At 41.8% G+C, this 25036-nt stretch overlaps 1 protein-coding gene across 2 annotated transcripts in view; it reads right to left on the bottom strand.

Moving 5' to 3' along the window:
* Nucleotides 1-3206: 3206 nt before the first annotated feature.
* mllt10 (MLLT10 histone lysine methyltransferase DOT1L cofactor) overlaps nt 3207-25036 on the bottom strand; it is a 42385-nt gene continuing 20555 nt past the window's right edge. The window contains exons 9-20 of one of the 2 annotated variants that reach the window (XM_041065811.1): nt 24081-24299; nt 23080-23565; nt 17123-17283; nt 13372-13489; nt 10015-10093; nt 8603-8796; nt 7661-7810; nt 7267-7322; nt 6701-7005; nt 6424-6444; nt 6136-6241; nt 3207-5813 (exon numbers count right to left, since the gene is read on the bottom strand). In XM_041065811.1, coding sequence (XP_040921745.1) covers nt 5529-5813; nt 6136-6241; nt 6424-6444; nt 6701-7005; nt 7267-7322; nt 7661-7810; nt 8603-8796; nt 10015-10093; nt 13372-13489; nt 17123-17283; nt 23080-23565; nt 24081-24299 — 2180 coding nt within the window. In that variant the 3' untranslated portion in view covers nt 3207-5528. The remainder of the gene's footprint in view (nt 5814-6135; nt 6242-6423; nt 6445-6700; nt 7006-7266; nt 7323-7660; nt 7811-8602; nt 8797-10014; nt 10094-13371; nt 13490-17122; nt 17284-23079; nt 23566-24080; nt 24300-25036) is intronic. The other variant, XM_041065812.1, reaches the window with a different exon arrangement.

Here is a 25036-nt window from a genome sequence, read left to right as displayed (position 1 = left end):
GTGTCATTCAGCCCGGAGGCAGAGAGAGAATCCTAGGAAGTATGTGTATATGCATGCACGTGTGTGTGTGTGTGTGTGTGTTGGGGGGGGGGGGTGACACTGAGAGTCACTTAGCAGAAGAATACGAGCTGTCTGAGAATGAAGAGGGATGAGGCTGAATCCTGCTGCTTCTCCTCGCCACCATTATCCAACAGGAGAGAGACCTGTGGGGGGCAGGAGCGCACACACACACATACAGAGAAACACACACACACACACATATACAGAAATACACACACACACACGCACACAAATCCATCTACACATATGTACCCTGGGAATCTCCTCAGCTGTTCTCCCTACACTCTCCTCGTACCCTTCTTCCTCCTCCTCTTTCTCCTGCCCCAACTCTAAACACCTCTCTTTGCCAGATCTGGTTCCACTCGGCACCGGATCAGGGCCCCTGGCAGCTGACTGCAGGTTCCTGGCCAGGATTAAGCCTCGTAATGGCAGCCACTCTGTGATGATTTACACTGCATTACTGTACACACCAGCGGCTGCCTCCTCCTGCTAATGGTTTATTACACCGGAGCCTCTCTCAGCTTTATTGCTCTTTGCTCTCTTTCTCTTTGAGGCTGAGGTCTAATTAAATAATTTAACTGAATTACCAAACATATGCCTAAACCTGTGTAGGAATTACTCATGGCACTTAGTTAAGTTGTTTTATGGTTTTACTTTCATTTCTGCTTGGCTGGGGTGTGGCGTCTAAGCTGCACTGGAAGACGGGATCAAGTACGGTGAGTATATGAAATTTAATTTCCTGTGAAAAACCATGTATCTCCAAACTTTTCCGAACAGAAGCGTTGTGACAGTTCATTTTTCAGATGGATGAGTTTTAAAATGGTTTATTGAACTTAAGAAATAGGAAGAGTTTCTCAGTTTGAGAAAAAAAAAGAACACCACTTCAGTTTGTCTAAAAAATTTCAAATTTGGAGACACATGGTTTTTATTGGAGTGTGATGAATTAGAGGTATCCTGGCCATGTAGCTGTGTGCACTGGTTATACTAGGAACTATGGGTCATAACACAAATAGCGGTTGATACATTTAATGCAAATGCAAATGAAAATAACTAGATTTTGTCTTCAAGATACTTTTTTAAATCTTTTGTTTCATCCTATCACAACAGTGTTCAAGGATTTAAGACTGGCAAAATCATACTTTTAATACTGTGTTTTGGATCTATGTAAAAGGACACATAATTACAAGAGGAAAAATTCTGCCTTTCATCATGTCTAAACATTTTTATTAGTGACAAATGACTCACATAACTTGTTTTACCTAAATTGTGAACATAGTAAAATGCGTGTGTACTGTACAGTTGTAAAATGTCTGCAGTCAAACCATTTCAAGATGTGTTTTTTTTTTTTTTTTTTTTTTTTTGGATGCAATCAGGACAAAACAAATAAAATCCACAATCAAATCAAGCTTTTCCACTTTCACGTTTCCCTTAGCTTCAAGCTTTCTTGATTGCACTTTTGGGTCTCCAGCTTTGTTGCCTTATTTGACATGTTCCGAAAAATGAAAAAAAAAACAAAAAAACAACAACTAAAAATTCCTTATTTTGCAGCAGGGAAAGAAATACTAGAAAGTGGAAACTGAGAATTACCGTGCCTGCCCAGTCAGAGGCAGGTATCCATGTGGCTGCACGGCATTCCTCAGTGACAGCAGCTCAACTCGCCTCTGAAGCCACAGATATCTGCCCTACATTTGTCTAATCATCCAGGGCTTAACCCTCCTGCTGGCCCACTATCTGAGAGTGTGTGTGTGTGTGAGTGTGAGAGAGAGAGAGAGGGATCTCCTGCCTCCTAACACCAGGGCTTAGCAATGTTTTGACTTTGCGATCAGGCACCTGGTCGGGCAGCACACAGGGGTCCTCCATCAGCTGGTAAGCCCTCCCACCCCTAGGGAGGGTTACTAGGGGGAGTGTGATCGATGATGGACACAACAGCTCTGCCCTATGTGTGTGTGTATGCATGGGTAGTGCTGCTATTATGGGAAGCTCTGATGGTGCAGGCTTATAAAAGAGAAGGTCCTGGGTGGTGTTGGTGGTGGAGGGGTGTATGGTGTTTAAACAGCCTGGCTTTGATTGACAGGGCTGATAGAGAGTGTGTGGGGGGGGGGGGGGGGGTATTTAGAGGTGGGAGGGGTGACTGAGCAAGTGCTTGGGTAAAGAGAAAAGGGGGGTTGTGTGTGCATGTGTGTGTGTGTAGGACAGAGGGACTGCAAACTCCTGAAGGGGGTGAGGTGGGTGTATTTTTTTGTGGGGGGTGCAGCAGGAAAAGTGAGCTTTTAATTACAAGGGCAGAAGCAGATGTAGCACAATCGTGCCCCCACCTCTAAACACACACACACACACACACATGCTGGTGTTTCTTGGCAGCTGGAAGTCATCAGCTTTGGGTATGTGTGTGTGTGTGTGTGTGTGTGCATATTTGTCAGGACAGGAGCCTTGAAGCACATTGTTTAAATTTAAAGATATTCAGCTTCTATTGGCACTTCTTAGCTTGATGATTATTCCTTTTCCTCCCCCTTGTTGCTGAATAAATCACATCCTGCTGCTGCCATCCCTTCCATGATTGTCAGTGTAATTAATGCCATATATTACACACCATGTAAGTCATTTAATTCTTTTAACCACACATTCTAATGTAATCTTTATATAATCTAAAGATGACATTTATCTATAATACATTTTCCTGTATATTTAAACAAAACTAACCCTTTTAACCAATCATGCATGAGTAATGCATGAGTCATAATAAAACACCTTATCATAAAAAATACAAACGCTTGTTTCAGCTCTATAGTATGTACTTTTTAAAAACTTTGTTGTTCTTTTAAATTGTTGTTATTTGATAGTATTTTAGGGCATCCTTTCCACATCTGGCCAGATTTTTTTTTTTTTCCTGTTGATCAATTACATTTCCCCCGTCACATAAACTAATAAAATTAAATAAACATATAGCGCATATTTGCATTTCAGCGACATTTGGTATTCATTCAGGTGTAAATGGCTCAGGACTGTGCAAATAATTTCCCTTGAAATTGCAGATCCCTTACAATTGAGGGATCAAATTCACTGTTATTGTCTAGTATACTTTTAACCAGCTCTCTCATATTAAAGTAAATAAATAAAAATAGAAAAAAAAATATTAAACACTCCTGTTACTTTATCCAGAGTGTTTCTTTATTTTGGTGTTTTGAAATACAATGTCAAAATTTTTTTTTTCCCCCCAATGATTTTCCACTTGTACAAAATTGATCCAAACAATGTGTGCACAGATGAAAACACGGTGCCCAGAGTATAAAATGACTTTCTCATCAATAAAATGGTGCAAAACTTAAAAAAAAAAAAAGGAAAAAAAAAAAGAAAGAAACACAATGTCCCTGCACATATAAAAATAAATTAATACTTTGTGTGTCCAGTCACTGTCAACCTTTTTGTCTGGTCCTAAAGATTCACACACACAAACTGAGGCTTCATTGGCTTTCCTTCACACCCAGCGCGGCCAATCACAATCACTTATGTACACCAACGGCCAATGAGAAAAGGTCTATTTACACTTAACGAGGTAAAAACTGTGCCACTGAACCCCCCCCTCCCACTTCCTCCCCCCTACAAACAAGCTATATACAACCACACCCCCTTCCCAATCAGCCAACTATCAAGTAGCTTCTAGCTTTCAAACACATGACACAGAAGAAGTCATTAAAAGGGATTACAGCAAGATTTGACTGTAGAGAGGGGGAAAAAAAGAAAAAAGAAAACTTTACACAGTAGTACAAAATGATGTTAAATTGCAACACCAGCGGGCTTTTAAAATATATCATCTTGTGCCCATTACACAAACAAATTCCAAATAAATAAAAAGCACAATACAAGTTGGCTTTGATAGAAGAGAATGCAGCAGAATAATAATTCCTGGTTTTTATTAAAGAGACAGCACGTCCAACCTGACGCGACTAAGTGTTTTTGTAATCTGTTGCCTTAGCAACGCAGCTTAATTTCCAGTAGCGTTGTGAAGAATTAGGCGGAGTGACAGGGACACAGGTAAAAAGGAAGTGAAATCCCACCTTCCCTCCTTGGCCTCAGGCACTTGGGCTTGGACCCTGATTGGCCAGTCCTGACTGTTTGTGGGATTTTAAGTGGCCGTTGATGACGGCCTTTTAGGTCCTGATAGGCTGGTCCTGCTTGAGAGGTAGGTGCAGCAAGGGGCTCAATCAGGAGGATGAAATGTAAAGACTTCCACGCGCTGACAACCAACTGCATAATTTCTCATTGCGAGTCTGTGCTGTGTGGATTAACGTATCCCTCTGAACATTCAACTTGCCGTGTTTTTTTTTTTTTTCTCCTTTTTTTCCTTTTTACATTTCACTTCCCTGAGCGAGCCCCCTGTTTCTGGCCCAGAGAAGAGACAGTGAAAAGCAAGGCTTCTGTGGTGACCGTATGAGGCTTGGCTCACTGACATTAATGGATCCACACAAACGGGAGAGAAAGAGACACGGGGAGAGAGACAACTGCGAGAACATGTGGGATATTTTCACAAGCCTCTCACCCAATATTCCCCTAGGGACCGCTGTGAGACAGATGTCAAACATACATCTGCTACTGTTAAGTCTTGTGGTAGGGAAGTGAAGTTTCTTTTTTCTTTAATATTAATGTATTTCTGCTATTTTCCTTTTTATGTTTTTCGTTCTGTGTGTGCTAGCTTGCATGCCGAGTGCACAACTATGATTCGCTGAGGCCCCTGAGAGAGTGAAACAGCAGAGAGACCAGACTGAGGGAAATAAAGGGGAAATAAAGGGAGACATGACACAGCAACAGGAGAAAGAAGAGGAAGGAAAGAAGAAAGATGAAGAAGCATAGTGATGAGATTTAGACAATACCGAGAAACTAATTAAAGGAAAGGTTTCTGGGAAGCTGATCTGTTAGACAACTCGCCTGTTGAGAGAAGAGAACAGATAGTGCACCATGTGCTCTGGTGCTACACACTGCTGACGCTGACACACTGACATAAACTAAGCTACTAGCAGTGATATTAAATGAAAATTATTATCTCAGTCATGACAAAGTAAGAACCTGAACCAGCACTAAAGCTAATAAGTGAGAAATCTAAAATTGGATGGAAATAAATAGTACAGATTTACACAAAATGTGTAAAAAAAAACAAAACAAAACAAAAAAAAAAACTGTAACCTGAAAAAGTTGCAAAAATAAATCTGACTAGGTCAACTACAGCTGGTGGACTGCAAAAGACAATTTTTTTTTTTTTTTTTTTTTAACCAAATTCTTACTTTTGTCTTCTGTTACCGCTCACCACAGTGTGTGCTAATGTACTGATACCGATTTTTCTGCTGCCAATGTTCTCATCACTGAACAACAAAGTTGACCAACAGGCTGATCTCCCGCAAACTCTGCATATTTATTTTGTAAAAAACACCAACTGAAAAAAAAAAAAAAAAAAAAAAAAAAAAAAACATCTGCCGTCATGTCTTCTCCTGCCCTGCGACGCCCACGGCCTTCTCGGCTAGCCGTGGCTTCTGCGCCCCTGAGGCGTGCGTGTCAGCATGCGCATGCTGCAACGCCAGGAAGGGGTTGGCGGTGATGGCGCCTTGGCCCTGGCTCTGGGCGCCGGGCAGCAGGTTGTTGATGGGCAGCTGAGTGGAGGAGAGCGGGATGGAGGGAATCTGTGTCGAGGAGGAGAGGGACTGCAGCTGCTGGAGGTCCTGCTGCTGCTGCATCAGCTGGTAGAACAAGACCTGCTGCTGCTCCTGGGGGTGGGGTGGGTGAAGAAATGTGGATAAAATTAAAAGTTTCGGGCAACAGATGAGAAAAAGATGGCGTGGTAAAGAAGAGGAGTGGAATGGAAACAAGGGAAAAGTGTTAAGAAGGACAACAATCAGATGGAGAAGAAAAAAGAGTGGAGACAAGTGGAGTGAAGAGGAGGGGGAGAAAAAAAATGATTAAGTTTGATGGTTCAGGCCATTGTCCAAAGGAAAATTATAGCTCAATGTCTTTTTGTGTGTTTAACTGTGTGTGACAGAGGTGATGGCAGTGAGTGTGTATATGTATGTGTGTGTGTGTGTGTTGTACCGCTGAAGGCTGCGAGGACAGCAGCTGCTGGAGCTGATGCTGCTGGAGCTGATGCTGCTGGAGGAGGAGCCTGTGCTGCTCAGACAGCAGGCCAAGCCGTGCAGCACTGAGACAACAACACAACTCGCAGTCAGACAAACAAGAAACACTCGGCACGCACACTATCAGCAACCTTTAGAACAAGACATACTATAATACTATTCTCCAAACATTAAAGGTTTACACTTAGGAAACAAGAAGAAACAAGAGCTACAGGTGGCGGTGAAGTCGAACTGTCTACTGTCTCACCTGTTCTTACTAGTTGCTGAGCTGCAAGAATCCGACACGCAAGCAAGAGGAAACACAAAGGAGAGGATCCCGATAAAAGTTCACATTTTCAAACATATTAAGAAATGAAGCTGCCAGACAAATATGTTCTCTTTTACTAAATGTTCTTACTGTTTTGCTCTGGATGTAATGAGATTTAATTCAGTGTTAACTGGTACAGTCTGGTCTCCCTTAATTATTTCAGATCTGACAAAGATACCAAACACTCTAGGATGGTAAAAGCAGATATCACATGTACCTGTTATTGACGGGCAGCGTGACGCCCGTAGCTGCTCCTGTAGTGTGAGTGTGAGGGCTGCCGGTGCCCGCCGGCGTCTGGATGACCCCGTTCAGCGCCCCGACGATTCCCCCCATGCCCAGCGCCGCGCTACCTGCGCCGAGTGCGCCCATCAGCCCCGCCACCCCGCCCAGCCCGGCCGGGGCCGCCCCCGCCGTGGCGGCTCCGTTGACCTGCGGCCGGGGCGGGCTCTGGGACACGGAGGGAGGGGTGGAGAGAGAGGAGGTGGAGCCGCTACTGCTGTGACCGCCACATGACGTGCTGTCCTGGGAGACACAGGGAGAGGAAACACCAGTGATGACAACTCTTCCATTCATTATCAATCTTTAACACACTCATGATTATACATTATTTTGTACATTGATTTTTGTAGTTCACTGTAGCATTAGTTGTGGTATAAAATCATTGTCTTATAACCTGACTCTTGATTAATACCTATTTATTTGTCTGTGTACTGTCTTGTGCATTGTGTTGAAGAGCTACAGAGTTCAAACGGAGGAGATCACGTGTTGTGTGTTTGTCTTTACCTGAGCTGCGACAGGTAAAGACGAGTCGGTGGCTCCGAGCTGGGCTCCTTTCACATCTGCAACACAAACGAACAGAGATTTTAATGATTAATCAGTTATCAAAGTTGTCGACTGACTTGTTGTTTCAGCTCTAGCATGTATGTCTGTGTGTGTGTTTTTTTTTTTTGTTTTTGTGCAGAGCCTGTTGATGCCCAAAGCTCTGCCATAAAAGCAGGGCCAAGTGTAAGTATACACGTGTTCACTGTCACAATGCTTTTTCTACACAATCTTACTTTTGGCTACCTACTTGTGCTTTTGTCAAATAAACAAAAATGACCTTACCAGCTGTTTTATTTCACTTCACAAATCATTCAAAATGTTGAAACTGTGTGTGTGTGTGTCTGTGTGAACGTACCAGAGGAGGCTGTGGTGGGGGTGAAAGGCACTGACAGCTGAGCGCTGAGAAGCTGCAGCCTCTCTTTCTTCATGGTCAGAGTTTTAATCTGCTCCTCCAACCTCCTGTTCTCCTCCTGCAGCTGGTGAAGAGACTTCAACATGCCCACCACTGAGAAAGAACGGCAGAGATAAGAATGAGAAAACGGACTGGTCGGAGCATTTGAGTGTCGCGCATCAGCGGTATTTTTTCGAGTGTATTATCCATGCTGGACTCAACACTGTGGTGACTGTCAGCCATCAGCGATGGGCGTAATGTATTCTGCTTCTGGGATGGTGCAGCACCGGAGTGATCGTTTCGCAAGCGAGAACACCAGTGATCTGACTTTCTGAAAGGCCAGTCCTTCCTTTAGGCAAAACCATGCAACTCTGCTCACCCTTCCACACAGCTCTGCTCAAATATCCTGTCACTGATTAGACAGATGTACTCTAGAGGGAGGTCAGAGGTCAGGATCAGCTGCAGAACAGTGACCCTGGTGCCTGTACAGACTCGGCGCAGTGCTCAAGGACAACTCAGTCAGGAGGAGGATTTGTCGATGCAGGAACTTAAACCTGACTCATGCAGTTGAAGGACGACCTTTCTAACAACTAGGCAGCAGCTATTGATCCCTGAAGGGATGTTCAGATAGGCAAGATAACTGACAAGACATCAACAGACAACAACAGAAAGCGGCTGAAAGGAAGGAGAGACAGAAAGGCAACAGCTGGAAGGATAAAGGTGATGGATCAATTTAGAGGAGGGAAGGAAGAGAGAAATGGGGCAAAAAGGCAGAGGTGGAAATAATGATTGGCTATAAAGTGTGTGTGTGTATGTGGCTAGGTATCAAACCTTAAAATCTTAAAAGATACCCAGAGTACATTCTTGTGTGTCTGTGGGTGCGCTTTTGAGTGTATGCTAGCTCACCGTCTCCTTGCGCTCCCTGCTGCAGCAGGAAGTTCTGTCCTTCGTTCCACTGCCTCTCCAGGAGCTGCTCTATGCTGGTGGCCACCGGGGGCAGCGCCTCCCCGCCGCCTCCCCCCACCCCTAGCAACCCCAGACCCGGCCCCGGCAACGACCCCAAGGAGTCATAGCGGATCTGCAGGCCACCAATGGGAGAGCTGAATGGAGGCAGAGAGAGTGAGGGAGAGTGAGAGACGGCATGGATAGAAAAGGAGAGATAGAGAGGTCAATAGGGAGATTAACGACCCAACATAAACGTCAGACAAACATAGACACTGCTGGCTATAAAACTACATCAATTTGTTGTTACAGTGGTCTTTAATGAAAAGGGGCCAGGCTTTCTGTCTGTGTGTGTGTGAGCCAGAGAGAGAGAGAAAGACGTGGAGAGAGAGTGAACGAAAGAGGACGTGCAAGAGGGAGAGACACAGAAAAAGGGAAGTGGACTGTCTTGGTGCGATAAATCTTGGTGTGTGCACTGAGACAATCTGTTGAGTGTGAAAGAGGGGAATGGGTGCGTAATGTGGGGGAAAAAAAAATTGTATTATTATTGTATTTGTATAAAAATTAAAAAAACAGACAGCAATGGCAAGATTTTTCTACTTTTGAATCGCGCTGCAAATGTACTCTGCTTTTCAATGTCAAAATCGTAGCATGACCCACAAAATGTGACGCTGAATCCAAAAAATAAATGAACTGAATTTACATGAAGACATTTCTGTTAGAAATGAAAAAAAATATCTCAATATATCTAAAATTATGTTAAAAGTGCAACTTAAAGAGCAAACCTACCAATTTCTCTTATCATATTTTTATAATAGAATATTCTCTTTTAAAATTAAATGCCAGCCATGCCATGACATCAATTAGTTGTCACCAACCTCATCAAGTGAAATTATCCATCCCACAAAGTAGCAGAAACAAATAAAAATAGATCTGTATCAACAATATTCCCATCCTGAAAGATCCATGCAAATATTCCCAAATGGAGAAGATGAAAAAAATCACTAGACTGTCCTTCCATGTGTGATTTGACCAAGGGGGGGGGAAAAAAAAACAAAAAAAAAAAACAATCTAACTAGAGTTGAAGGATGGTTACCACCTTCAAAAACACAAGTTATCGTTGGCTGAGAGAGCAAGAATTGCCTGTAGGGGTAAGAGCGAAAGGGAGAGTGTGCGTGTGTGTGTGTATGTGTGTGAGGAATGAGAGGAAGAGAGAGGAGACGACGGGCCAGCGGAGGGAAAAGCAGAGAGGGGGATGGGTGACGGAGGGGGGCCAGAGAGGAATGTAAAAATGGGGAGGGATTTGGAGGGGGGCAGAGGGGGGAAATCTGTGTGTGTGTGTGTGTGTGTGTGTGAGTGTGTGAGTATGTACTCACCGTGGGGTGGTCTTGGGAGAAGCTCTTATGGAGAAGCCCTGAGCTCCAACGCTGCTGCTGCCATCTCCCACCTCCTGATCTGTGCACGCACACACACACACACGAAAAGAAACACACACAGAAAATCAACTGGACGTCTAAGAACTCGACAACACTGAGCTTGCTGAAGTCGACAACACTGCACGTGGAAACGACGTGCATCCGCACAAGCATCCTTGGGACATTTTTTTTGGTAAAGATCTCAGTTTACACTCAAACGGCAACCAATCAAAAACGAAAAAAAAAAATCTTTTCTTTGCCATCTTGCATTTGGCAAACAACAATACTCCGCATCACGGCCAACATCTTGTAAGAAATAAGAAAGAGAGTCTTTGCTGTGCCCTCCTGCTCTCTGTGACCACCCATGCTTTATTTTAATACAGCTGAACTCAGTGTAGTTGTTCTCATTTACATATTTTGCCTCTTTCTGCTGTCAAACAATAGAATGAGCAGGAAACAGTCCTTTTGATTGTGGCTTATAAAAATGAACAGAATTCCCTGCATTGTTGTGCTGAGATGTCCAAATCAACTTAAATATAGTGACACCTGTCACTTAACGACACCTGTATTGAGGGATCAGCTATACTGACATTTAAAACAAGCAGGATTACAGTTAAAAGTTATTCATGATTTTCAATATACAGAGAAACCTATTTCAGTCTATTTGGATTATTAGAGTTTTATAACATCCCTTTGTAAGATAACTTGACGTACTTTTATTCATATGAGAACAAAATGAATGTATATCTGTTCATGCGTTATTTAAAGGAAAATACTGGCTGATTTTGTGAGTAGTACTATTGTTATTTCTACAACAAATTCCCTGCCACACAGCTAGGTGTGGACACGGTTTACAGTACATCATTTTCCAAAAGCTCAGCTGTCCTCTTCCATACTAAAACGCACTGCCGTTGTTTTAGGTTTTAACCACTCTGGGGACAGTGGGTGAGCAACTCGCCAGCTGAGTGTGGACAGAGAGCCAATACGGAGTGAAAAACTCAAATGCAAGTCTGTGCAGAGTGGACGCACTGTGATACATGCATCTTTGCAACCTGCAAAACTCTCTCTCTCTCTCTCTCTTCCTTTGTATCTCTTTCACACACAAGCCTTCATTCAAACTGCATGTGCATTTCTCTCTCTCTCCACCTTCTCTATCTCCTCCCTCTGGGCCCATGTCCAGACACTTCTTTTCATTTTCCTCAGTGGGAGTAATGAATCACACATGCACACACACACACACACACGCAAATGCACACTTTTGCATTTACACACTCACACACAAACTCCCCTCTACTTAAGACAGTCAATCCCAGCTTTTACCCCCACCAGGTCACCACTCTAGTTCCTCGCTTGCCTTCTTTTACAAGTCCTTTTTCCCTTGTAACCCTTTCCGTCCTGGCACCTCCCTCCAGACACTCGAAAGCAAAGAGAAATGACTGCCAAAGTAAACAGGCTACATGCCTACAAACACACGCACACACCTTGCATGTTTGTGCTCACATGACCCTTACTGGGGCTCACAAACAGAACTTCACACTTGTGTAGCTGCACACACGCGTTGCATGTGATAGTGTGTGCAACTTCACTGCAAAGGAAATACCAATATTGCTTTGCACTGCATAACGACTATTTCCGTTATCGATTAGCGGTGAAAGAATCAGTCGATTAATCAACTAATCTGCAACTACTGTGATGATCAATTAAATGTTTCTGGCATTTTCAAAGCGAAAAGCCAAACATACTCTGTTTTCAGTTTCTCCAGTGTAAAGGCTGCCGTTATTTTCTGTCTTACGTCTCTTTAAATTGAATATATTTGGGTTTTTTGTAGAGCTGTGTTGATAAAATCGATTCTCCTATTCTGAATCGATTCTCATTTTATTTTGTAAAGATCGATTGGTACGTGCTCACGTACGAATTCGCGTCATCGAATTCACGCATGCGCGCGTGGTGTGAAGCTACCAAACAATGAACATGGCGTCAGACGGTACGCAGTGCTTAGAGTCCGACGTAATTTAGTAAAGCCCAAGTTTGCACTTTTTTATTTTTAATGTTAACTAAGCATTGCTTACTGTCCGACGATGTTAATTGTTTGGTAGCTTCACACCACGCGCGCATGCGTGAATTCGATGACGCGAATTCGTACGTGAGCACGTACCAATCGATCTTTACAAAATAAAATGAGAATAGGAGAATTGATTTTTCTTGTTTTTTGAGTGTTACTCAGACAAAACAAGATGACTTTAAATGTCACCTTGGACATGTTTCAGTATTTTCTGACATTTTACAGACAATTTGAATAAATTATGAATCAAGTAACTGGCAGATCAACAGAATACTGATATTAAACAGTACTGATATTAAAGAAATTCAATAAACAATTATATATAAATAGGAAAAAAGCACACAATCCTCACTTTTGAGGTGCTGGAATCAGCAAATGTGACATTTGTGCTTGAAAAATGACTTTAAAATGCTACTTAGTAAATTAAATCTTAAATCTATGTGGTCTAAAAGCTAATCTTTCTCTGTAAAGTGAAAAGTAAAGTTTGTTTCTAGTAACACCAAACTTTTTTTTGCCTAGTCTCTATCAGTTGCGCTACACACACACACACACACACACACACACACACACACACACACACACACACACACACACACACACACACACACACACAGCCCTGCGCCCCCCTGTCATTCAGCCTGATTAGTGAGTTGACCTGCAGGTCAGAGTGGATCTGGCTCTGATGACTGCTGACCGGCAGCAGGAACTACCTACCTTCGTCCTCCTCCTCCTCCTCCTCTTTACTCTCTTCTTTTCTCTTGCTTCTCTCCTCTCTGTTCAGCCAGATGTCTTGTTTCAGGAAGTGGCTACTCTGATTACTAAAGCCATCTCTTACTCCCTCATCAGCTCTCCTGCACTGGACAGACAACAAACAGCCTCTTTTCTACTGCAGGAGTTCCTGATGGCACCATCCCAGCCTCTGCTCCGCTCTCACACCTCTATGTTTAACAACTCCTTCTCTCACACATGGCAACCACTTAAAGAAAAGCTATGTTTTAAATGTATAAATACATGTGTGTGAGCCCATGTACTGTATTTATTTGTGTACGTGTGATAGAGACTAAGGGCAAGAAAGGGGGAGCGATTGAGGCCTGTAACTGGAGCTGAGTGGGAGGAGCTTGGAAATATCACGAGTGCTGACCCTTGACCTCTCTGAGGGACTGAAGGGGCGTGACCTATCCATTATCTCCTTCTCTTTCTCTCGCCAACACACATGCATACTTTTGTCACACACACACACAAAAACGTTTGCATACCTGCTGGCGAGGCCTCGGACTGGGCGATGAGTGCCGCCATGGCCGAGTTGGGGTTCAGCCTGTTACCAAACATGTGGGAGGGAGCTAGGTTGAAGACGGACCCAGGCAGACCAGTCACCTGAAGACAGAGGGACAGAGAAGACAGAGACGCATAAGTCTCAGGAAATCATGTTTCGTTGTAATTAAAATCATAGTTTTTTTGTTTGTTTTTTTTTTTTAGCATTTTTTCCGGTATTGGAAATCCTTTGGGGGATTCAATAAAATTGTGGAAACATATTTAAGCCGAGTCAAAACAGAAAAAGAATCTCTCACTGAATTATATATAATTTTAGGGCGACTCACTTATGATTATTTTCATAATTATTATTTTAGCAATTAGTTTTCAAGACAAATTTATCTGATTATTACTTGATTATATCAATAGTTTAATGTATAAAATATCACAAAATAGTGAAAAATGCCCATTACAATTTTCCCAACTTTGCAAGTCACAAATGAGCTGAACTTAGAGTAATTAAGTAAAAGAGATGAATGATTCACTGATTTATCAAAATCATTGTTGATTCATTTTCTTTTCATATTATTTTGCACTATAATTTTCAAAATAACTAATGTAATTCTCGAATGGCAGCAGATCAATGTCATTTATGTATGAGCAGCAATTTTAGTTAGTGAACTGACATTTAAAATCACACGTTGCACAGTCACTGGTGTTTCTTTGTGGGTATTTTACACTGCCAATCAGGTATAAGCTTTCACTTTATCTGTAGCTATTTAAAACTCTGACTGTGTAATTACACATTTAATGAACCTGAATTTAATGAACCTGAATCCAAAGCTGAGAATCGATCTGATCAATCTGGTTTGATGGTTTTAAATGGTGATGATGATGATGATGATGATGGTTTTAAATGTATTGATTCCTGCAGTGATTTCATGCCAGTGAATCTTATTTCGATTAGGAAACAATACCGGAATGTGAGTTCGACAACAATTAAATGTCACTTTATGTAGAAAAAAAAAAAAAGATATATTATAAATCCACAGCTCATTATTTTGTTTTACACACAGACACACACGCTCGCGGCTCAGAGTGCCTCGGCACCACGACAGAACGCTGACATGCTGACAAAGTGTTTCTGATGCATAGACTTTAATCCAATTAAGGCATTTCCCAAATAAGGGCCGTGGAGTGAAGGGTGGGGTGGCGTGGGAGGGAGGAGTGTGAGGGTGGAGAATCAGGTGTACAAAATGGCTGACTGTTTCGGGTTGCTGAAGAGTAAAACTACAACCAAAGCATGTGACACCACAGAAAACTGATTAAGGTCATTGGAAGTTGTTTTCCCACAATATATCTGAAACATTCAGGAGCTCTGTAATTCCTGGCCACAATTCCTACACTTTGATTAGAGTTCTGATCAAAGAAATATTTTTGATGATGTGCAGAAAAGCATACAAATCTTCTAAAAATCAATTAAGATTTTAAGGCTTTAGAGAGTACATGCAAATCCTTGGCTTTTCTTTTTGTCCTATAATTTAGGGTGCCTAGGGGAAAAAAAAAACTAGTAAGCTATACTCTACCATTACAAATTCATGGAAGTGGTATGTCTAAAATAATAAAATCTGGAAAACATCCTGGAAATTCCCATCCCTGTTAAATGTTAAATTCAAAGAAAGAACCTGTTCCCTCTGTCCATTTTTCCCCCTGACTGAAATGACTTCAGATTTCTCTTTAGACATCCAACCCCCCCTCCCTTCCCCTCCCTCCCTCCCTCCCCCTATTCCCCTCAGTGCCATAATCCAGCCCCCTTTCCCATCAACATTCATTTTTCATTTACATTCATTTTTCATTCAAAGTCTCTCTCGGACTCCCTTTCTCTGTCCTGGGCTGATAGCCAATAACAGTAGGCTGAGAGTCTGCTAGCAGACTGAAAATAGCAAATGGTCTCTGTCACTCACACTCACACTCACACACACTCTCACACAAACACAAACACACACACACACACACACACACACACACAAACAGACTGAGGGAAGCTTGTTGTTGGCATCCCTCTATTGTTGCGTAATTTCTGCAGACTTGATTCCGAGTGTGTGTGTGTGTGTGTGTGTGTCCCAGATGCCCAGAGGCGCAAATCACACTGTACAAACTAACACACACTTTTATAAACAATTGGGTGCGACAAAATAAAGGAGAAAAAAAACTCTACTCAAATCTTTGTCACTCTTTATTTCGGCTGCTCACTTTTTTTCTCTCTCTCACTCACACACACCACGTGCGCACACACATAAAAAACAGAAACATCTACACCCCAAGCTCCTCTATACATGCTATAAACAGGCGTGATATCCTGTGCTTCCCTGGGCCTCCCGTCCTCTATAATATGTGCTGAACAGAGAAGAACGGGGAAGATGAAGGCCAGGCCAGCAAATTCAAGGCATGAGTGCAACCCCCCCTACACACACACACAAGCACAAGCCCTGACCCCTCCTACCCTCTATCTATCCCTCCATCCCTACTGTGGTGCTTGTCAGATGTCATTACATCACAGGACAACAGAGGGAGAAAAAGAGAAATGGATGGGGACAGAGAGAAGGAAGGTCGAGGGTGAGAAAAAGTGTGTGTGTGTGTGAGAAAGAAAGAGAGGTGGTAAGTGGACATGGGAGAAAAATGGAGGTGGGCACTGCCTGGTCTTTGGGGAGGCTTTGAAAGGACAGACACTGGGGTCAGTGATTGAAGATGAGGGTTTTTTTTTTTTTAAGAGACGGGACAGTGACTATGGGAAAGGGTGAACTGATCAAGTTAGAGGTAACGCCCTCACTTTTGAATGTAAGCCTATTTAAACCAGCGGGACACACCAAAAACAATTACACTTTGAAGAAACGCATACAAGTTGCAGTTTTGGGTTTGAAAATCATTGCAATTCATTTTGATCTGGATAAACCTCCTAAACTGTTGCTTCTCCATCTGATGTTTGAAATTTGTATGGTTAAAATTATTTCATATCAAAAACAAATTCTGAAACATTTCAAAGACAAATGGGACTTTCATTAAATATGCAACTGGTATTATGGATCTATTTTCTGACACATTAACGGACATGATGGAAATCAAAACAGTGAATGCACATTAAAACATGACATAGGCCAGGTGTTTTTTTTCCAGGATTTCCTTATATTGGAACCTGAATTTTGGGCTTTTTTCCCCAAGGAACATGTGTGTTATTTTTTTTTTTGACAAAAACCCTACACATTCCTGTATGTTTCCAGTACTAAAAATGCACCATTTAAGTTTATAATACCGACCCTGCTCACTAAGGTCGGTAGTTAGTGAATTAGAATAGACAAAAAATAGACTTTGTGCTCTGAATCAAGCAGAAAGACCCAACAATCAGCTATAGAATAACTCCCTGAGTAAACACAATCTAGACAAGATCAGCACACACATTTCACACATAATTAACATGCAGTGGATTAGTGATAGCGCTGAGAGATTTGGTGCGGAAGACTTTTAATTAGTGTACTTTGGTTTATTTATGTTCCCACAGTGTATCTGCTATTTAGCTCAAAAACCCGAGAGATGTGGGTGAATTGACAGACGTAGTGGTTGCTGAATGATGAGAGAGGGTGTGTGTGTTTCTGTGTGAAAGATAGAGAGAGGCAGTGTGTGTTTAATGAGCATGTGTTTTCACGTGAGAGTGAGGAGGACACGGACGGTTTTCGGCACAGGATGTGCGCTCGAACTCACATGTGAGGAGGCTGTGCTGGTTAGCGGCGCAGTGGCAGTGAATGGAGAGGGAGGGGCTAGAGAGGGTGTGGGCTGCTGTTGCTGTGACAACTCAGAGTTGGATCCGCCCACGGCGACAGCTCCTGTCCCCGACGATGACCCATCGGCACCAGAGAAAACACCTGCAGAAAAATCCGAGAGAACAGACATGTTATCCTTCAATGCATTTCCATAATATGAGAAAAAAATAGGAATATTGTTTGACAGTTGATGCTACAATGACTATAATTATTACAGAAAGAAAAGCACAGGTGTAAATATTAAAAAGAATGAAGGCTAAATTCAATTTTTCTCTATTTCAGTGTCACTGTCACGGTCATTGCTTGCTGGCACTCTTCAACAGAGTGGAGCCATTATGAATGTTATAAGTAACACCTGTGCCTTTCCAGCTATGAGAAGTTAAAAAGTATGAGTCACTGACATTGTAGAATGTCTAAAATTTCTAATATTTCCTTGGGATTCTTTCTAAGGATGTTTGATGTTTAGTGCACATACTTTTTGTGAAATAAAGGACAGCATTTGTTGCTCCTTCACGTAATATCTATCTCAAATAGAATTTACTTGGATTATGGAAACATTAAACTACAGCAGTATAGTATCTTTTCACAACAAAGTAATAGAAATGTTGATAATTTGAGAAATATAAATAGGCAAATTGCTACATTTTAGCATGAATCATTTACAGAGTGTTTTAAACAAGCTGCAGATCTGTTGACCTGTACAAATTTAATGGCTGATTAATAAAAAAAAAACGTATAGTTAAGTCTGTAGGCATATCTGAGTATGGAATCAGATAATTTGATTTCCTTATGATCATAAAAACTCCATCAGTTACAATAAACTCAAGTACAAATGTACAGAAACACACACACACATACACACATTGAGCTGGTGACCCAAGTGGCAAAAATCTGCAGACACAAATCATTCACATTAAGCTTTTACAAATAGGGCCAGAAGAGAGAGAAGGAAAATCAATGTGCACATTCTCTCCCTCCATATAAATTATTTTGCATTCTCTGAACCTATTCAGACAATACACTCAATTTTATTCAGCATATTAAAAAATTATGACCATTATATTACACAGTATAAGCTAATTTTAAATCACATATGCGAACATATTGCTCTACTTTCACACACACCCATGTGCACACTCCATTCTCTTATCTTTTTTGCTCTCTCTTTCTCTCCCTCCCCATTTCTCCCCCCTCCCTCACACACCCCTGTGCTCGCCCACTAACCAGGGATAAGCCCTGCCCCTGCCCCCCTTTGACCCCAGCAGAGGAGGAGGGGGGGGAGAGGGCCCCTCAGCCCCACAAAAGCCTGAATGGCTCAGGGCAGCACACATTCACTGGGGGAACAAGAGATCTTTGTGCCAGGAGGGGAGGGGTGGAGGGAGAGAGAGGGAGAGCAAGAGAGAGAGAGAGAGAGAGAGAGAGAGAGAGAGAGATACGAACACTATATGGGCCTACATACTATTTATAACGCTTTGTAATATGCACCAGAAAAATTGATACCCAAAGCAGGGCTGCCAAGGCTCAGAGGGCATGTGCTCCTGCAAGATTTTTTAGGAGCTGGATTAGAGGCCAAACCAACAGTTTATCAGCTCATTCCAGCGATGAGACGGGTAACCATCAAAAGGGATGGTGCAAAAACAGTGCTAGTGACAGGAGAAAAATACGGGATCATTTTAATTCGCACTGACGTTATAATAATACTGGGGTTAATTAAAATATTCCAAAACTGAATGCCGTTTATGAGTCAGTGCATATATGCAGTATTTTAATGCTCCATAAGGGGTGCTTGAATTTTAAAAATTGAATCTCATATGTCTGAACAACCAAAAGTAAATGTTTTTAATATACGCAGGAAATGAAAGTGGAAGAAAAAGTGTTAATGCCATTTGTAAATGAATATGTACTTTGCTTATACTTTTTCTAAATTTAAAGTTTAAACATATTACACTTTTATTACTCTAATTTACAATAACTATAATTTTAATTATTTTCACTTTTAAGTGAAAACCTTCCAGCTCCAAGTCTGCTGATTGTCAGGTTTGAAGTGAAAAGCAGGATGTTTAAGTACAGGTTGAAAAAAATTCTCTAAGCCTTGTATGAATAAAACCCTATTTAAAGGAAATCAAATAAACTGAAAAAACATATATAGTCATGGTAACAACAAGGCTGTTCGTTATAGCTGCTGAGAAACTGCTATTTTCAAAGTGTAATTTCTCATTAATTGCCGCCAACTGTGGTGAGAACATTTTCAAATATCAGAAAGACTGCTATTTAAACAAACTGATTATTATTTAATTAGCACTTCTGATGGGAATTAAAACTTCCTGTAGGATCACAAAAGAAGACAAAGAGCAACAAACATTTCTCCACAAACACACAAAGACACACACACACACATACACCTCTAACACGCAACCCCGAGCTTGTAAAACTTATACCCTGTCTGCGTGATCAATAATGTTAAGCCCCTGAAGCACAACTGCCTGCATCGTCCAACCTTCCTGTTCCTTTTCCCTTCCTGCTTAGTACGTGTGTAAGCTTCAAAAAATATCCACCTTGATTAGTTCAAGCTGGTATTACCTCAATGGGAAATCTATGGTGTCTACTCAGAGAGGGTTAAGTCCAATCTAAGAACCAATTGGATGGCATCATACGCTGCAAACAGCTGAATCAGTGTTCTGACTAACAACTCTCTCCATTCTGTTTTAGAAGGAAATTTCCATTTAAGTAGCAAGATGATGCTCAGTACCAGGGTTCTATTACTTGCTTTTTTTTCATGAATGTGCATACAAGCACTGAATACCATCATGGCAACAAAAAGACATTTGTTATGCTACCACCAAAGATAAACAGAAATGTATCTAAACATCACGACAATGTGTAGAGGGAACAGAGCTACACACTGAGGGCAGGAAATGTTAGTGTATTTGTGCTTGTATTTATCACAAAATGTACGTGGGTCTGCAATAGACTGATAAAGCCGTGTCAGTTGCAGAGTCAACAAGCATTTGAGGCAGAAGTGAATCAAAACACACTGAGGTTTCAAATTGAGGAGTGACTGAACTACTGTAAATTCAACTGAAAATGTGCTCCCTCACCCCCCCCATGTACTTAGTCAGCATTGTTTACTGATGAGAGAAAACGTGCATATTCTAAAAGCTGTCACTTCTAAATTGTTTGTGCTTGTCAGTGTGTGTGTGTGTTGTTTTTCTGCATATGTCAGTGTGTGTGTCCTGTTTTTCTTACAGCTTCAGTCTATTAGTATTCTTCGAATTGCATGAATTGTTTGCCTTCCCTGTTTAAATTCACCAAAATATTTTTAAGCGCTCTCAGGCACAGGGGAAAAACAGTCGCTTAGTGGAAAAACATCTAGGATGTAAAATAAATACAGAACTAAATGTGGGGGGGGAAAAAACTATTAAATTAAGGAAGATTTTACAGTGCAACAAAACATTTATATTCATAATTTTTAAAATAGTTTCTTAATTTCCATTAATTCAGAAATGTATTATACTGTACTATAATACTTTAAATGTTTCGGCTATAAACTCAACTATTTAAAACAGAAGAGAAAACTTTCAAATGCAAGTTTTATATTTTACCAATATGCTTAATTTGCTATTTAAATGAAATCCTGCTCATTAACTATTTCCCTTCCCCTCATGTGTTTTGCAGAAGTGAGACCAAGCTGCTGATAATTATGATTTCACTAGAATTAGCCTCAATATTAAAAAAAAGGAAAGACAAACATCAGATAAATAATTAACCAAAATAAACATCTTAAATCTCTACTCCATCTCATACTCATTCTTTTATATATACACACACTCCCACTGGCCTAAATAAATTAAAGTCCACCTAACATCTTTCCTCCCCCACACACCAAACTCACTGCGCTCTGGCAGCTTGTCCGTCCCATCAGTGACCCCCGTGCAGTCAAACATTAACCTAGCCAAAATCTAACCCCCTGCCTCCCCACCCACCCCAACACATATCTATCAGGCTAACTATCTATCCATCAGGACAGTGGAGTCAGCAGACAGGATTTTGAAAGGGGGGGGGGGGGGGGGGGGGGGGTCCCAACATCCTCCCCATTACTGCCCTGCATTAACCCTCCCCTCAACTAAATATTTACAGTAGGAAGAAGAACACATGATTCTCTCTCTCTCACACACATATATATACACACACGTTTCCCCTGTTCTCTCACCAGCTGTGGTCAGAAATGCCACCACTGCTGGAGGGAAACGCACAAGCACCAAAAACTCAAACAGTTGTGGAATTTACTAACAAAATGATCCTTAACAACCACTGTTGCATAAAAAAAAAAAAAAATTCAAACAGCACCAATCTTCAGGTCTGACTCACCAACTCATGCTTAAAACTACTAATACACAAAATATCCACTAAACACACCAGTGAACACATGACGGAATATCAGTGTTTATGGCTGGACACAACTTGTGCTTATACTTTTAGAAACATTTTGCAGTAAATTTTCAGGGTTTGTAATTATACAATTATTTTAATTTGCAAGACTGCCATATGTATAATTGCTGCATTTTATAATCAGAATCAGTATATTGTTACACTCCTACTTAGCAACCACATCATTTTTCATTCTGGAGGAACTCTACTGCTATGAGGAAAAACAACATAATAACTATGGATTCATTGTGTTCTGTGTTGAATGCTCCAATCAATCTGAGTGTGTAGTACTGTCCAATAATTATAATAGATTTTGAAGGTTAAGGACAAATTTAATTTAACAAGATGTAATGATGTAATGGCACTACTGAAAAATACATTTAGAACCTGGAGTCATCCAAAATCAAAAAAAAAAAAGCCTGAGCAACAAACAAAGAGACATGAGGGTCTCTTATGCTAAAATATCATGTAAGAATGTTAAAGAACAAATTGGTGATCAGTATCTAATAAGCTGATCCTATTGATCGGTGATGAATATCGGTCTGATTAGATAATCCATTGTCCCTATCTTAGTAAGCATGGACACAGCACATCTATACACATACTATCCAAGTACTCGTCACCATGCACACACACACACGTACTCCTTCAGCTGCGTAAAGCATCAACAGGTGAGGTGAGAATTTGAGGAATGAGCAGAATGCAGGTAAGAAAGACCAGCCAAGAGGAAGGAAAGAGAAACAAAAGGGTGAGAAAAAAAAAAGGGAGATGTGGGATGTGTCGGTTGTACTGAGCCATTTCCATCAGCAGAGGGGAACTCCAAAGCATAAAGACAGTTGCCAAGCAACTGAACACGATGGAAAAAAAAAAAAGAAAAAACCCATACAGACCACTTACACGTGTGTGAGAAAATAACACATAGACCCGCACTCTAACATACGCACACATGCACGCAAGGAGCCAATTACAAAGGTGTGTCAAAGCTCTGCCGTTTGTTTTTTTTGGTAATGCTAATATTTTGCTGCACAGAGGCAATCCACAAACATCTTTTGTTTAATTTATCAGCATTTGGTGACAAATGGCACCAAAAAAAAAAAAAAAAAAAAAAAAATCCACAAGTCAGGAGCTGGATGTGAAGAACAAAACCTGCCACAACAACGCCACCCATGAGCCACTTCCCTTTTGCTCGTACTGATGACACTATGGTGAACACAATGGGACACAACTTCTTTGTCTAACGGGTCATAATGGGCTGATAAATCTTGAATTAATCCAGTCCTTTTCCTCATTTTAGCTGCCAACAACAATTCATTTCTGGCTATTTGCTTTGCAACAGCACAATTGTGAAGATAATTGAAAATTCAGGTGACAGTGACAGACAGGGGCATTTGGGAAAGAATTTCAAACGCTCATCATGTTTGTGAAACACTGTGGTGTTTTGTGTGCGTCACGCTCCTGTGTCCTCCTCACCTGGCCCAGTGGTTGTGGAGCCGCTGTTGCTTTGCAGGCTCCCATTCCTGAGGAGTGATGGGGATTTCTGAATCCCACCGCTGACACCCATGACCCCCAGCCCCCTCTCTCCTCCTCCTCCTCCTCCGACTGCCACTCCTAATCCACTGCTGGAAACTAAGCCTGGCCGGCCTGAGAGCGTCGAGGATGAAGAGGAGGAGGGGGAGGCGGTGGAGGAGGAGGTGTTGGCGGTGGAGGAGGTAGGGAGCGTTAGGGAGGGAGCTGGCTCTGAGGGCTTCACATCCGTCGTGAAGCAAGGTCCAAATCTGTTTCGCCAGTTGCCCTTCTTTTTCTTCTTCACCCCATCTTCCCCTCCTCCTGCCACTGCTCCGCCAATGCCTGGTCCTGAGCTGGAGGGCTGGGGCCGTTTGTATCCAGCGGACCCACCGAGGCTTGTCGTCTCGCTAGCTGTGTGACTGTGGGAATTCTCATACAGTTTCCCGCCCACTGCAATGATAAGAAAGCAGAACTGAATATCTGAGAGCAAAGTCTGCAGTCACTGTCGTTTACCGGCCCAAGAGCCGTTAAGGAACCAACTAAAGAAGTATCATTTCAGCTCATTATTTTTTTTCATTATTGATTAAATTGTCAGTTATTTTCTCAAGTAACTGATAATTTGTGTGGTCTATAAAATGTCAGAAAATAGTAAAACACCTACAGATATTTAGTTTACCATCACGTGTGAAAACAAGCGAATTTCAAAAGTTGAAACCAGAGAACTCTGGCAACATTTTTGCTAAGTAAAACAAAACATTACTTAAAAGATTAAACTTTTAAACTTGCATATTAATTTGGGGCTTAAAGGGCCACAGTCTTTAAGACTTAGGGCTTAAAGACTGTGGAATCAGTGTATGTGGTGACCACAAAAATAATAAATAAAATAATAAAATAAATGATTAAGCACATAACTATAGTAAGAAAAATATATCTGAGTAAATCTATAAATGATAAACATGTGTCACCTGCAGAAGCTGTGGTAGCAGACATAAGAGAACCAAAGAGTGTTGTAGTTCCCTCCGAAGCTCCACCCTCCGAGCTCGGCTTCACAAGGCAGCTGCTGAAAGACGGTGGGGAGGAGAAGGTAGTACCACCCCCGGGACGCAACGATGAATCTGAGAAACTTAGGAAGTCTGAGGAGGAAGGAGCAGAGGGCGTCTTGCTGGCACTGGTCAACAGGAGGCCTGGGAGACAGAAAGACAGGTGGAAAATAGCGACATTGACAGACAGGAGAAAAGAAGAGAAAGACAAAAGTGTGTATAGAAAGAAAAGAACAAGATGAAGAAGCAAAACAGAGACCAGAAGTGAGAGAAGGAGAGAAATGACACAGAGGAAACAGACATTACAGCTGGGAAAAAGTTTCCATACTACTCTCATTTCTATCATAATGGGAGCAGAAACAAGATAACCAAAATAAGCATTTTATCTGCTCTCTGCTCTTTATCTGCTCTACAGTCAGCCTTCCCTCATCATGTAGTCCTCCCATGTATCAGAGGAACTGCCTTGAAAGCACACATATGGGTGGGTACTCAAACACATGCCATTTCTCTGCCAGATACACACAAACAAACACACTTGACAAAGGCCTCAAGGTTTTGATCGTACAAAACACAGGAGCTCGGTGTGAGCACTGGCTCCTTTCAGGTCCTAACCTCCCCACATGTTCTTTTTCTCTGCTCGACTGTGTGTGTGTGTATGTGTGTGTATGTGTGTGTTTGGGGGGGGGGGGGGGGGGGGGGGCGTCTCTTTCCCCAGACAGGGCCCCAGATTACAGGAGCCAGAGGCCAGTCGAGACGAAACACTGATATCACGGCCACACACTAAAAGTCTGGTGTCTGGCCACAATGCAGCCAATGACAAAGAACGTGCACACACGCACACATGCGCACACACACACAAAAACGCATGGATCACACGCTTA

Source organism: Toxotes jaculatrix, chromosome 20 (genome assembly GCF_017976425.1).
Source record: "Toxotes jaculatrix isolate fToxJac2 chromosome 20, fToxJac2.pri, whole genome shotgun sequence".
NCBI lineage: Eukaryota > Metazoa > Chordata > Actinopteri > Toxotidae > Toxotes > Toxotes jaculatrix.
Note: the sequence above shows the minus strand (reverse complement) of the source record. Positions and strands in the feature narration are given on the sequence as shown.